Genomic DNA, 14,025 nt, shown 5'->3' on the forward strand with positions numbered 1-14,025 from the left:
TGCTAACTCCTGATAAAGTTAGGGTTGAGGGAAACCAAATACTTGGACTAAAGCACAGCAGCTGTTAACCAGGCCATGAATGTACAAATCAATACCGTGCACCCTCCAAAACAGCGAGCCAGAGTTGTGAAGGGGATTAAGAAATCCAAAATACCTGTTTTCTTTCCTTCTTTTTTCCTCCTAATTGTGGGAGAAAGTCCAGCCCCCTCCAAATTGCAAAATTAATTATAAAGTCACTGAGTGGAGGCAACCCTGGGATCAAGAGAAGACTTAAAAGAGAGTCAGCCAGATGCGGCCTTATAAAGCCCCAGAAGAGCATTTGACTGTACAGAAGATTTTCAGGAGGCAATACTTGTAGGGCCCCATTACTTTCCTTGATGTTCCAAACAAGCCCCTGGTATAGGAGGACAGTATTTCAACTGCGTTTTTCTCTACAACTTATTTCTACAAAAGTGCTGAGTTCTTTATTAAGATTTTAGGTTACGGTGAACAAGAAGGAAAGTGTTTTCTCCATGACACTCTTCCTTGTCCCACTCCTTAATCATGTGTTTGTTGGCAGGTCTGTGGGGCCTGGTGAACAACGCTGGCGTCTCGACCTTCGGAGAGGTGGAATTTGCAAGTTTAGACAACTACAAGAAGGTGGCAGAGGTCAACCTATGGGGCACTGTGAGGGTGACAAAGGCTTTCCTGCCCCTCATTCGCAGAGCCAAAGGTACATGCTGGACAGTGAGCTAAGGCTCAGAGATTTTGTAGCACAGCAAAGAGATGTAGCTATAAATCCAGGCTGTACTTGGGGGAATGCCTGTGCATCCACGAGGTTTCTGAGGATGCCATGTAAGAATTTGGTAGTACAGGCTATTCTTGGGGCAGGCCAGGCACCTACACAGCAGGTGCTATTTAAACATCCAAGATATCAGAGACCTTTGTGCAGTGTTGGCAGATATCACACAGACAAGATAATCTGGAGTCCACAGGGTGATCATGTTTGGATAACTGAATCTTCTCCCTTCATGTTATTCCATTCACAGGTGACTTCAGGTAGTGACAGAAAAAAATGAGAGTCAATAACAGCCATTTCAGTTATCTTACAAGACAATGGTGTTATCAAAACTCTTTGTTTTATATTGAAAAAAGATATGTATGAGCAGAACCCTGAAGAACTTCTTTATTTAGCATGCGTGGGAATAATGGTACAGGTGTGTTTTCTGTGAGGACAAAAGGGGGCTATATTAAGAAGATTGCTCAGATGCCATTCCCAGACGGCAATTAACCACTAAACAAGCTCCATCTAACTACAAAAAGTATCTTACCCACCAGGTCAGCAGGTCATTCTCACAGTCCCTCTAAGTTACATTTAGGTCTGGAATGAGACATCAGAGCTGCCCACTTTTTCTCAGCTGAAATTTTGGGCTGCAGAAGGGTGTTGTGCTCCATGGCTGTGAAAATTCTGTAAAAATAGCTGGTGGAATTTCAAGGGCTTGTTTGTAAGTGTGTCTGAAACCATAGTGCACATGTCTTGTCTTGGATAAAAGCTGAGAATCGCACAGAGGAGTGACCATTGCTGTCACTGTCCTGAGGCAGTGCTCGGAGGGCTGTCACGGGCTGTTGGCAGGAATTAGGACAATTGCTCTCCACTGCCCCATGGACAGCAGCACTTCTTGTTTGCCTCAGGAATGGCCACTGTAGAGACTTGTGGTTGAGCAGCTGGGTGAGTGGGTTGTGCTGCTCATGCTGCAGATGCAAAGAAATCTCTACTAATTCTCTGCCATCCAGCTCAGGTCTAAAAGTACACAGGTGTGGTAGGCAGATGAGCTGTCTTACAGAAAGAACCAGAACACTTGTATGGCATCACATGGAGTTGTGAGCTTTTCAGCTCATGACACTCCAGGCTGGGAGCTTGACCCCCTCTCTAGCAAGATACATGAGCAGGGCACACTCCTGAGAACACACAGCTAGCAGTCTCAGAAGATCATGGTACTTCCCTACTTGGAAATTAGGAAGGAAATGCTTTGTAAATTCTTTGATGCAGGGGTAGGCATATGCAGCATCCCTGGAGAACAGGGTTTAGCCTTGCTTGAGGCAGGAGAGAAAAGCTCCGTAACAGGGGATGTGTATTCAAGATTCAGATTTTAGAAATCAGCATCATCCAACTAAGTACCCTTTTACTGGGATATTCTGGCTGCTGCCTCTGTAGCTCATCCTCTCTCCCTGATCTTTTCTCTCCAGGCCGTGTGGTGAATATCACAAGCATGTTGGGACGCATGGTGAGTCCATCTCGCTCCTGCTACTGTGTTTCCAAGTTTGGGGTGGCAGCCTTCTCCGACTGCCTGAGGCAGGAGATGTACCGCTGGGGGGTCCGTGTCATCCTCATTGAGCCCAGTAACTTTGTGGCGGCCACTGGCATCCTGACAGCAGCCGGCATCGACAGGCAGGCTGAGGCTCTGTGGAGTGGGGCCACCGACACGGTGCGGGAGGACTATGGCAGAGAGTATTTCACTCGCCATGTGGCCATGATGAAGTCCTTTGTGAACAGTGGCCTGAAGGACATGTCTCTGGTCTTGAATGACATCACCGAAGCGCTCACATCCCCGTGCCCGAAGAACCGCTACAACCCCATGGAGACCTACTGGTGGGTGAGGCTGCAGATCATGACCCACCTGCCCACAGCCATTGCCGACTGGCTTTACATCCCTGGAGCCACCCTTTAAACAGGCATCCTTCAGGCATCCCTCCAGGGCTCCTACTCACACACAGGTTAGGGCTGACCTCTGCACTCCTTGCTGCTGTGTCTCCCCTGGAGATGCATGTGCTTCCGCTTTGAGTTATGACTTGAAGTCGTGTGCTGTGGAATGCTAGAACAGCATGGTTTTGGGGTTTTTTTTCCTCATTCTTGTTTGTATTTCTTGCTGTGCTGATTAAAGTTGAAAGGTGTTTTCCTTTTAACTATGGAGGAAGCAGAGGAAGGTAAATATAACATGTCAAATATGTGGCTAGTGTAATTAGGTCAGCAGAGTTCCCTCAGTGATAAATTTGGCTTATTGTTGTCCTTACAAGGACAAACTGCTAATAGTAGAGCAAAGCTGTTGCTATGAGATGGCTTGAAGGGAGAAACTAAAATGGGAAACAAAAGCAGAATTTTCCATTTGGTTGAAAATGGGTCAGTCACAGCCTTCCATTTTCCTGATACTGCCAAGAAGCTCTGCTGTGCTGTGAGTGTCTGCTCTTTCCAGGGAAACAGCAACACTGCCTCTAAACAGCCTCATTACCTAGCTGCAAAGAAGGGTTCTTCCCTCCCAGCACTGTGGCCAGGACGTGCCAGAGCCAACAACTGGGCACAACACAGGCAGTGAAATGCCCTTCTAATGATGAGGTCTGAGCCATCTCTCAGCAGCCCCTCTCCACCTGCCACTGCTGAGCTTTGTGGGACAGGGTTTAAACTGATGTAGCAAACAAATTTGGCTTCTCTGACTACTACTTTAGGTGCCTGAATTACTCAACTGTGATACAGATGTTGTCCAGCTATCCCCTTGCTTTCCTCTGGCTGCTGAGGGAGCAGCTGTTGGCTTTTCCAAATCAGTTTTTTGATTTATCCTCTGCATTTGAGCAGTGATGGGGCACAGTGCAGCTAGTGTGGCCTGACTATGAGCTCTGGAAGGATACTTTAAGGGACACATTTCTTATTTTTAATATTTCACAATGAAATCTCCATGTCACACAATCATCTCTGAGAAACTCTTGATAACTGATATCAGCTACTCTTGCCCAGTATACCAAAGGGTCTCTTCTGTTGGCCAAATACAGGATTTCAGTGTTTTCCAAGTGCTGTGGCTGCCTGGCTTCATGCCCCATTCCTTGTGTTCCAGTGGTGACAACTGATGTAGCAGCCAGCGAGCTGCAGGTGCTGCTGCCAGGCTGGGACCTAAGCCTCTTACTCTGGGGACCAGCTTTTCCTTCCACTGTTTTACTTTATGTGAAATTAAGTGGCTGTGAAAAGAGCTTATTGATTAAAGAGCTCTTTCTTCATCTGTCTTTACTAGCTCTGACTCAAAAACTGTGCCTTAAACTTTCTGTATGCCACTGGCTGCAGATTCTTGGAGTCTGCATGCAGCCATGAATGCTGTGATGCCTTCAGGAGGAAAGCAGGTTTCCCTTGGAGATGCTGTCAAGGCAGCTTGTATTACAAATAACAACTGCTAGAAACACTGCTGTGCAGTTTGTGTCTTTTCCAGATAATCTGCACATAGAGATTTCCTGGGATGCAGGACCCAGAAGGATCCCACTGAACTGCAGCTTAAACAGTAATCACTTCTGCCCCTTGCACTGTGAAATGTGATTAATGTTAAGTAGCCCTGATTTGCACAGAGGAAAAAAATAAACTGTGAGATTTTTAAAGCATATGTCTCTGGCTCCAATGCTCATTTCTACATTTCTCACCTCTTTTGAATCTGAGGTTGGGATTTAATTAGGTTCAGTAATTAAGGAGGTGGTTTAATAATAACAATTAATGGTGTTTCAGCAGGTAGTGGGACTGTGGAGGCTCAGTGAGAACTGCCTGGAGCAGAATGGGCAGCATGGCCCATTTGCTCAGCAGAAGGCAGTTAGAGAGGCCTCTCTGTAAACACAGGCACCCTCAGTGTTTGTATTTTGTGTTGTTTCCCTCGAAGGAGATAATTTAGAGCAGTGCTGTGCATTATTCATTGCCTCAGCACTCTGCCTGTAACTAATCCAAGGGCTACAGCTGCCTGGTAATAAGGATTAGCTCTTCTCAGAGACAGAACGGAGACTGGCAAGCCAAGAGGTGTCCAAGGCCATGCAAGGACCTCGTGGTTGAGCCAGGGTTAGGATTTCACAGCATGTGAGCCCTGGTCCCCTCCTCTGCCCCCTGAGAAGTGCTCAGGAGGGCTGCTAGTGCCTGATCTGGTTTCTGCCTGGGAGGGGAGCTTTGGCTTTTACACTTGACATGCTGATGTGCAAGACCCAGCATTGGGACAGTTATGTGGGCAGTGGGATATGAGTGCTCCTAGATAATGTTAACCATCACAATAATTCTGTGTGCCACTTTCCTGCCAAGTAGTAGCCCTGTAGGTGCTGTCTGGTTACAGAGCACTAGTGAAAAACCACAGCATGAGGGATGCCAGAATGTTAGCAAAGTTAGTGCTCTCCTTTGCCTAATGGGACCAAGATTATGGATGCTCCTGTTTCTGGACAGATGATGCCTATGACTGACTTGTGGTGTATTGGCATTGTCTGCTATTGCTACTGCTATTTACCTGTTGCTTTTACACTTGGGGTGGAGTTGATCAGTGTTTGGGGAAAGTTTAGAATTTGAGAAGCACTTCTTGCACATCTGGCTTTGAACTTGTAGCTGAGAAACTGCCTACTGCCAGAAATATTCTTGGGAAAAGTAGGCCACTGATGGAAGTCCTTTGACGCACAGAAGTGCCCTGAAACCAGAATGAGAGATTATTCAACACACCTCTTCTCTGCCCCAGGTCAGGACCTTAGTTCTGCTTCTGGTGGTCTCTGCCATGCTCCAGAAAGTCTTCTTGTGGGGTCATTGTGTCTCCCAGGCAGACTGCTTCCTCCAGGGCTTCTCCTCTTCCTTGAGAAAAAAAAAAATAAAAAAAAAAAAAATCAAAGAACATCAGCACCATCAGTTGGACAAACTTAAATGTCGAGTGGAGATTAGGAAGCTGTGCTAAAGCCTTTCACAACAGCCAGAAAAGGTGAGAAAGGCTGCTGAGGTCCTGTCTTGCACAAGGAGATGCTGGCTCAGCCCTCTGCTGGTGGCCAGGGCAGTGCCTGGGCATGGGACCTTTGCAGGCTTGGGGTTTCTGCAGGGAGCTCACTCAAGAGCACCCAGCTCTGCAACACTGCCACCCAGCGCACCCACACACAGAAGGCTTGCTCAGCCTTTTGGAAATTTGAAGACCTCAGAAATTCAGGATGGGTTTATTTTCCTAGCTTAGCCTCCCCCTAAACAAGCTGGTCCTGTGTAAATAGCAACAGCAGCACCTGTGCTTCTGGCTGGGGTTTTGAAACACAAGTTTTCAGCTTCTTGTGTAACCACAATGCTGAAAAATGTCTTAGAAACAAACCCAAACCAATACCAGGAGGTTTCTCAGCCAGCAGCCTGAGCCCTGGGGACTGGAGAGATGCTACAAATAGAGAATTTGTAGGAGAGCCAGCTCCACCTCCAGGCCTGGCCTGGAGCCAGATACAGTAATTCATTCCCAGCAGTGCTGGAAGGGCCACAGGAATGTTACTGATACAGCTCTATCATCCTCTCCCCTGGTACTCTTTGAGGCAACAGCAGACCTGTGTTTTCACCTCAAAATACTGATAAATAATACCTCAGTGCTGACAGCAGCTTAACAGAAGGCACAAAGTAGCCATGTGTGCAGGTCTCCTGCAGAATCCAGTGCCTTCTCCTGGGGTGTCTTGAAGGGAAGAGCTCTCCAGAGCCCTTGGCAGGATGGCTGGCAGTATCATCCCACTGGAGCCGAAGGCAGCTCTGGGCACAGCACTTGGCTGAGCCAGTGCTCAGTGCACTTATCACAGCATGGTGCAGTGAACATGCCATATTTCACTGCCTGCAGGGCAGCTTAGTTTGGTTCCCTAAGAGTGCTTTGTCTTACAGCACTTTTTGCCAACAGAGCAGTGACAGAGGGGGTCCCTGCCAACCCCCTTGGGGTGGGTGTACAGCATTGCTTTCCTCTGCCCTTAAGAGAGAAGCTGATTGTGTTTTACCCCCATATGGCCAGGGAGGCATTTTCTCTAGCATCTCCTGATGAAGTACATCATTATCGGGTTATCCTTAATGAAGAATCCCCCTCTATCAGACAGCCTTAAGCCTGAAGGAATCAATATGGAGAAAGAATCTGAAGTTTCCTGGATTTTTGGAACAATAACTATTTTTAGGCGTGAGAATTTCTAAAACTCAATGGTACTGTTATAACCATTACCAGCTTTGCACTTTCACTGCCATAGCATCATGACACTGGTCCCAATACAATGAGTTTTATGGGTTTGCTTTGAAGAGTACATGGAGATATTTGGTCTGCCTACCAGTTCCTGGCTCTTGCCTTCCCCTGTGCCTGCCTGTTCCCAGCCAGCATGGCACAAGGGTGTCCATCCCTCTGAGCATGGCCCCTGGTATGAAAGCTCTTTCTTAAGCAGGACCTAGCAGATGATGTTGAGAAGAGCTATGGTGTTTCCCAGTTGTTTCCAGCTCCAACACACAGACAGAACAGATTTGGTCACCTGAGATCTTCCTTCACTGTGTTTGCCAAGACTTTAAGAAAAGTCAAAACAAGAAAAATGAAAGAATTATTGCATTGGTTGTAGAAAGAGTGTTCAGCAGAGGAACCAGGTAAGAGCTGGTCTGTTTTAATGGTTTAGTGGAAAGACTTCTGCCTGGGACTGAGATGAAGCACTTCTGGCCCTGGTACTGCTACAGATTTGCTAAATGCCCTGAATAAATCACTCTATCTGCAGCAAGCTCCCTTACTATCCCAGCTGCCTCTGCCACCACCTTGTCCATGCTGGAAAGCAGAAAACCACTGCAATGTAGTACATGTTGTTTGACTCATTCTGTTCTGATGCCAGAATAGGTATTATCCCCCTTCCCACAGGCTGAATTCCTTTTTGTGGCAGATTAATAAATGTGGTGACTCCAGTCTTCTGCGTGAAAGCTGCTACAAGTGGCTTTTAAAGTCCTCTGAATTGTTAGAGCTGCATAGAGGAAGGTGCCAGGGTTGAGGGCAGGCATTAACACCATTGTGCTGCTCTTAAACAGGCTCCAAGGTTAACCATCAGCCCACAGGCACCTTGCCCTTGAACTGTGATTTGGGGGAAAACTCTGCATGGTCTGTTACTGTTCCAGGGCCTCACTGCCAGAGCAATTGTGCTCCCAGGGGTGTGGGTAGTACCTATGACCTCATGGGGTCAAGTGCTGCAGGAAAAGTCATTTTCCTGGTGAGAGTTTAACCAGGGTTACTATGACAATCAGTCAGCAGGCTGTCCTTGTGTCTCCTTCCTGATTTCTGCCTGCTCAGAGGTGTTGAAGCATTCAGAGCACAGCAAAGCAGCTTCTCTTTCCAGCTCTAATGAGAGGCAACTATTGCTCCAGGAAGCGTGACTAAGGAGGGAGCTGTTGGGAGAGGGAATGCACCCTGGTGCACCCTGTGTCCCTCTGGAGACATCCAGTGGGTGTCTGGAGTATGGCTGCAGAGCTTCCCTCCCTGCAGAAAGCTTGTGCAGATACTTAGCCTGGCAGTCCTCCAAAGAAGAAATGAGGATCAAGTACTCCAATACAGCTGAGGTGCACTTTGATAATGAGGAAGTGCCTGCGGAAAATCTGCCTGGGCACTCAGAAAAGGCTTCAGGGTAGCAGTGGCCATCTTTAAAGAGGGTGAGATGGTGTGGTGGCTTGGCTGTTGGCACTAGGTGGCTTTGAAGAGGTGCAGGACACAGTTATCCAGTGGTCTGTCCATCCCAATGAAGGACTCCAGCACTGAGTTTTCTCAGGGCCAGCACTGGTGTGGGGATGGAGCCAGAGCTTTTACTGGGAGCTGCTGCCACTCCATCTGTGCACATGGAAAACACTTCTCTCCCCATCTTTCCCATATGCTCTTGGCCCACACACTAAGTCCCAATTTCATCCCCTTCCTGCACATGTTCTTTTGCTGTACACTTTTATCAGCAAGCAATTCCCTAAGACTCTGTAGCCCAAGAGCACATCTGGACCTTCTTTTTGCACCACTGCCACTTTTACAGACTTGAACCACACAGGAGCTGCCTGGTTCCCTCCGGGGGACTGTATGGAGCCCCCACAGGCTCTGGGGGTACCTGTATGGAGTGTCTGCTCCCTTCCTGCAGCACTCTAACAGTGTGCTCCAGCTCCCTGTGGGCAGGGATGGCACTTGGCCCAGCCAGCCCAGCTCCTGCTTCAGGCAGCTTTCCCTCCTGCAGGCACAAGTCAGGAGCTGGCTTCCAGCTCTGTCTGTGCATGGGCACTTACAGAATCAAAATCAGTCCCAGGTTGATCTATTGCATCCAGGGAAGTTCCTACACTCCTGTACATCTGTCCAGGTGTAAGAAGCTTTTGTTCTAGTCCATGGGTAACAATTTCTCAAGGATAATTATATCAGAGAATACAAGGTATGACACATGGATAATGCATGCATATCCTCACGCCAGGTCTCCTTACACTGAAATACACACCTGACCAGTATTCCTGAGGTGCAGCACAGATAGAAACATTTTTAATACTGTCTAAACTAATCATTCCTGAATGAGTTTAAATTAAACTCATTGTGAATGGCATCTCTGTGCCATTTTATACTGTAACCATGTATTGCACCAAAGTCAGAGCACTGACCACTGAATTTATATTATCTATTTTCTGTACACTGTGAATTCCAGTCTAGCAAACACTTAAGCCTGTGTTTCAATGCAAGCTGTGTGTGCTCAGGCTCGATAGCCTCAATGCAGCTATTCACAGGCAAAGCCAAACACATATGCCAGTGTCTTTGTGCTCTCATCCTGTGTGGAGGGATGAGACGTGCTCTTTCAGAAAGGGTATTCTTAAAATTCTCCTCTGACCTGTGGTGTGAGATTGGGGGACTCAGAGATATGGGATGGAAACACTGCTGGCTGGTCAAGAAGTCCTTCATGGCCAAAGTGCTGCCCTTGGGTCTTTCTGGTGCATGCATAAAACATATATAAAACAGCCTTGAGGCCTATAAATGAGGGATATCTGAGAGTCTGAGGCCACCCCTGAACCCCCTATGTGATTCCTGGGCTCCTGGTAGCTGATGCAAGTTGCTGACCTGAAGCAGGCTCCAAAGTGCTCTGGCAGCAGGAGAGCCCATGTCCCTGCCCAAGGGTTTCCTGCTCGGCTGGCAGGACAGCATGATCTGCAGGAGATTTCTTAATTGCATTTCTTCATGTAATAGAGGCTGTTCTCTTTCCATGAGCAGAGCTGTGATTACCCACTCACTACAGATCTGTGTCGTGAGGAAGATGTAGGTTGTATATAGGTCATAGAAAATATAATTGTGTAACTGCATTAATGCATGCCTGAACTAAGGGCTGAAATACGGCTTAACTGCAGAAAATAGGGCTGTGAGCTTTAAATAGTCTTACTTGGGCATCTCTTGGACAGAGCTGGTGGTGCTGTGAACAGATCACTGTGCTTTCTCTGTAAGAACAGAAAATCCCTTTGCAGAAAAAGCTCTCTAAACATAATGCTTAATGACATTTTTTAGATCATTTACAATGTATTTCAATAGGCTAAACGTTGCTGGTTGAGAAAAAGCATCATGAATCCACTGGGGAATGTGGGAGTTGTCCTCTGAGAAGGGGATGCAGAGCAGGGCAGCTGGGATTGTCTTTGGGCTGGGCTCAGTGGGGCACAGAGGATGGGAGCAGTACCCTGTGTTGAGTCACACAGCCAGTGTCCACAGGCTCAAAGCTGAGTGGGCATTCCCAGACAGAGCCCACAGGAATCTGGTAAATGCCCATGGGATCTGCTCCTACATCCACTGGAAAAGTCCTGCTCTGCCCCCTTAGGCTGTACATTCCTCTCTCCTCTCTGAGGACAAACCTGGCCGAATTCCTGCTCTGCCTGCACCCAGGGTCTGCTGTGAGAACACAGCTGCAAATGCATCAACTTTTAAAACCTTATTTAGCAGCATAAGGCAACCCTTCATGTGGGGCACTGGAATGCAGGATTCTGGACACTGCTTAAACTCCAATTTTTATGGTGAGCACATCCACAGGGGTGAGATGGTTCTGGGCCAAAGCTTTGTCAGTGGTCCAGATCAGCAAGGTATTTCTGTATACGAAGACCTTGTTTTCCTTCTCTCTGTTTCATTTTTTCTACTTTCTGAAGAGTAAATATCCCTCTGGCTTCTCTCTCTGCAGGGATTCAGATCTTGGCAGCAGTGCCAGTTAGGCTGAGGAGCCCTCCTCAGCACAGCCAGAAACACTGCTGGTCTTGCATGAGAGGAGTTATCCCTTAAATAATAATACCCGTTTTAGTTTTCTAACTTTCTAAATTCTCTCTGTTTGGTTTCATGTGTTTTGAATACATAATTGGATAACTTCCAAGGTGGAGAGCTACTCAATAATTGTATATAAATGTATATTGTATATACATCACAACATCTTTTGTGCACTTGCATTGGGACCAAGTTCCTGCATCCCAGAGGCCATTTCATGCGTCCAAAGTCTGTTTACTTCCTTTGCTGTCGTAAGTGTAATTAAAAATTTTACACCATTTTGCATAAACAGATTTCAAAGCACTTTTTGCCACTCCTAGAAACAGAGGAAAATTCCCACCTGCTTTTCTTTTCTCTGTCTTGTCTCCTACGTGTTGATTTTTGTTTCTATATACAGGTTGTAACTTGTTGGCCAACACAAAGCCCCATTTCCTGGAGAGGAGGAATTAAAACAAAATGGAAGGCTGAGTCAGGAAGAGCTGTCCATGCAAACAATGTTGTCCCCATGGTGGGACCTTCAGCTTTCCCAGGTTATCCTGGTTCTCTGGGGGCTCCCCTGCAGCTGCTGAAATCCCAGCTAGAGACCCAGTGTGGTGTGACAGCCTTTCCCTGGGGAGCCAGGTCCCCACCAGGCCTGGCTGAAGCTGCTCTGTTTCATAGGTGCCAAGAGCTGATATCTGCAACAGGACGATCTCACTCCCGCACTAAGCCAGGTCGGCTACAGGTAGAATGTCACAGGTTAGGCACTGTCCTGTCCTAGCCCTCTGCTGGCTGAATTTTATCTGCACTTCTAGCTTGTTCTGCCAAGGGGGTTTTCTTTGCTGGCAGTACTCAGTGCTGTTGCATCCTCTCTCTGGAGCCAGATGAGCTTTGTCTCTGAAATGGACAACTGACAGCGTGAGAATATCCCGGCCAGTGTAGTCCGTCTGTCTGTCTGTCTGTCCCCGTCACCCCGGGACGTGCAGTGTGGCTCATACCCCCTCAGCCCGTGTATGCTCTGCACCCACTCCTGCCCCCCCGCTCACAGCCCCCCGGCAGCTCTGCCTTGTCCCGCTGCAGCCCCGGTGCCACCCCCCTGTCCATGTCCTGTGCACCAGCCCTGCAGCCTGCCCTGCAGCTGCCTCATTACCCAGAAATGTGGAGGAGCTTTCATTCCTGCATGAAGCATTCCGAGCGTGTCTGCTGCCCTCGCACCCCCCTTTTTGCCCTGGTTTTTCCACAGCTTTTCTCCTTCCTGTCCTCCCTCCCCTGCTCCAGCTTCCTGCCCTTTGATGTGAGGCCCCTCCTCTGCTCCAGGGTACAAACTGCTTACCAGGTGGAGATGACTGCTCCCACCCCACAATTGGGTGCAATTATAAGGTTATGCTTTTCCCCCAAACCTTTTCTCTGGCATGGCTCAGAGCAGACTCCTGCTGTGGGCTAATGACAGGTGGGACATGGAGCAGGCTCTGGTCTGTGCAGGTGGTGCTGGTGGTGCTGGAGGTAGAATGACAGGAGGGTCCTGGGGTGGCCACTGAACATGTCCTCACTAGCTGGCCCCAAGCAGGGACTCAGCTGCAGCATCCCAAACCTGCTCCACTCCAAGAGATGAGTGGCAGATACCTGGGTGCTTCCTTCTGTGGTCAGGAAGGGCCCAGAAATGTGCCCCTGGGGAAGGCACAGCCAGTGCTTGTGTGGAGACATCCCAGCAGTGGCAGCAGGCTCGACTGTCAGCTCTCATCATCTGTGCTTCAAGCTGTGCTTGGCACCCATGGGGTGCTCCTTGGCTGGCAGTGGCCAGTAGAGAAATAGGGCTCCAGTGCAGCTCCTGCACTTCTGAGGATGCTGCCTTTGGCTGGATGTGGGATTTCCTGCAAAGACAGGTTTTCTTCCAGAGTTGTTCGTGCTGGCTGCAAGGGGGGTGATGGCTATAGCCAAGCCCACCACACCTGTCATTTCCACTCTCAGGGGGCTCAAAGACTGTCAGCTTCTGCTGACTCCTGACTTCTCAGCGTCCTGGCCACGGCCCACTCCTGCACACTCCAGCAGCAGGAGTTCCATGGAGCATGGCTGGGTGAACACCTCGATGCTCTGGCTGCAGTGTACCAGGAGCCACAATGGCAATGCCAAGCACCCAGATACATTCCTGGCACTGCAGGGCAGCCCTTGGGTACTGGGCAGCACCTGTAGGCAAGGGCAAGCAGGAGCCCCTCCTGCTACAGCAGTGTGAAAGGCTTCCTCAGAACCATCCCACCTGAGGGCATACTGCTGCCACCACAGCCAAGGAGTCCTCACTCCATCTCCATAGAAGAACGCTCCATGTGCAGGTGTGGATAAGCACACAGACACACCTCCACATGCAAATGTTCCACTGTGGCCAAGTTGGCCTTTTTGCAGGACTTTCTCCTCTGATTACTCTACAGGCTGTGGGCAGCTGAGCTCAGGATAAAAAGTGCTTGCTGGTGCGCAGTGCATGGGGAATCCCACCAGTGCACTGCAGCATGGCAGCCCTTGTACCATTCAGGTCAGGGTCTGCCCAGGGATTTCCTGACTTCTAACCTGTTTGTATTGCAAGTGGTGCAGGTGAATGTGGGGCGTGCAGGAAGTCTGCAGAACATCTCTGACTTTGACATGGGCAGCCAGAGCAACCCCATCAGGGACATGGACATGGGTGGCTGCCAAAGCACTAATGAGCTGTATGGAGGCTCCTCTGCCCTGTGCCAAGCACTGTGGCAGACCATGGACCGTGTGCTCCTCTGGGCCATTCACCCCCAGCTGGTGCTGCCAGCTCTGCGTTGGATGAGCCACACACAGCTCTGCTGGTTGTTTTGGTCCTAGGACACACCTTGGCTGTGCTGTGTTTCAGGGCACACCTCGGCTGCATGGTCCCAAAAAGGGACAGGACTGAGCTATCTGTGGCTCTTGGGGTGGCATTTGGGCAGTCAGGAGCTCATGCGCGTGTGTGTGTGTGTGTGTGTGTGTGTGTGTGTGTGAGTAAGGCATGCAGGGCAGCATGTAAAAACACACCTAGAGAGAAAGT

At 48.9% G+C, this 14,025-nt stretch overlaps 1 protein-coding gene across 2 annotated transcripts in view; it reads left to right on the forward strand.

Moving 5' to 3' along the window:
- Positions 1-4,391, forward strand: part of LOC131581416 (D-beta-hydroxybutyrate dehydrogenase, mitochondrial-like) — a 16,963-nt gene extending 12,572 nt beyond the window's left edge. For both annotated transcript variants that reach the window (XM_058843619.1, XM_058843620.1), the window contains 2 exons: positions 560-712; positions 2,227-4,391. In XM_058843619.1, coding sequence (XP_058699602.1) covers positions 560-712; positions 2,227-2,708 — 635 coding nt within the window. In that variant the 3' untranslated portion in view covers positions 2,709-4,391. The remainder of the gene's footprint in view (positions 1-559; positions 713-2,226) is intronic.
- Positions 4,392-14,025: the final 9,634 nt, after the last annotated feature.

Source organism: Poecile atricapillus, chromosome 8 (assembly GCF_030490865.1).
Source record: "Poecile atricapillus isolate bPoeAtr1 chromosome 8, bPoeAtr1.hap1, whole genome shotgun sequence".
Taxonomy (NCBI): domain Eukaryota; kingdom Metazoa; phylum Chordata; class Aves; order Passeriformes; family Paridae; genus Poecile; species Poecile atricapillus.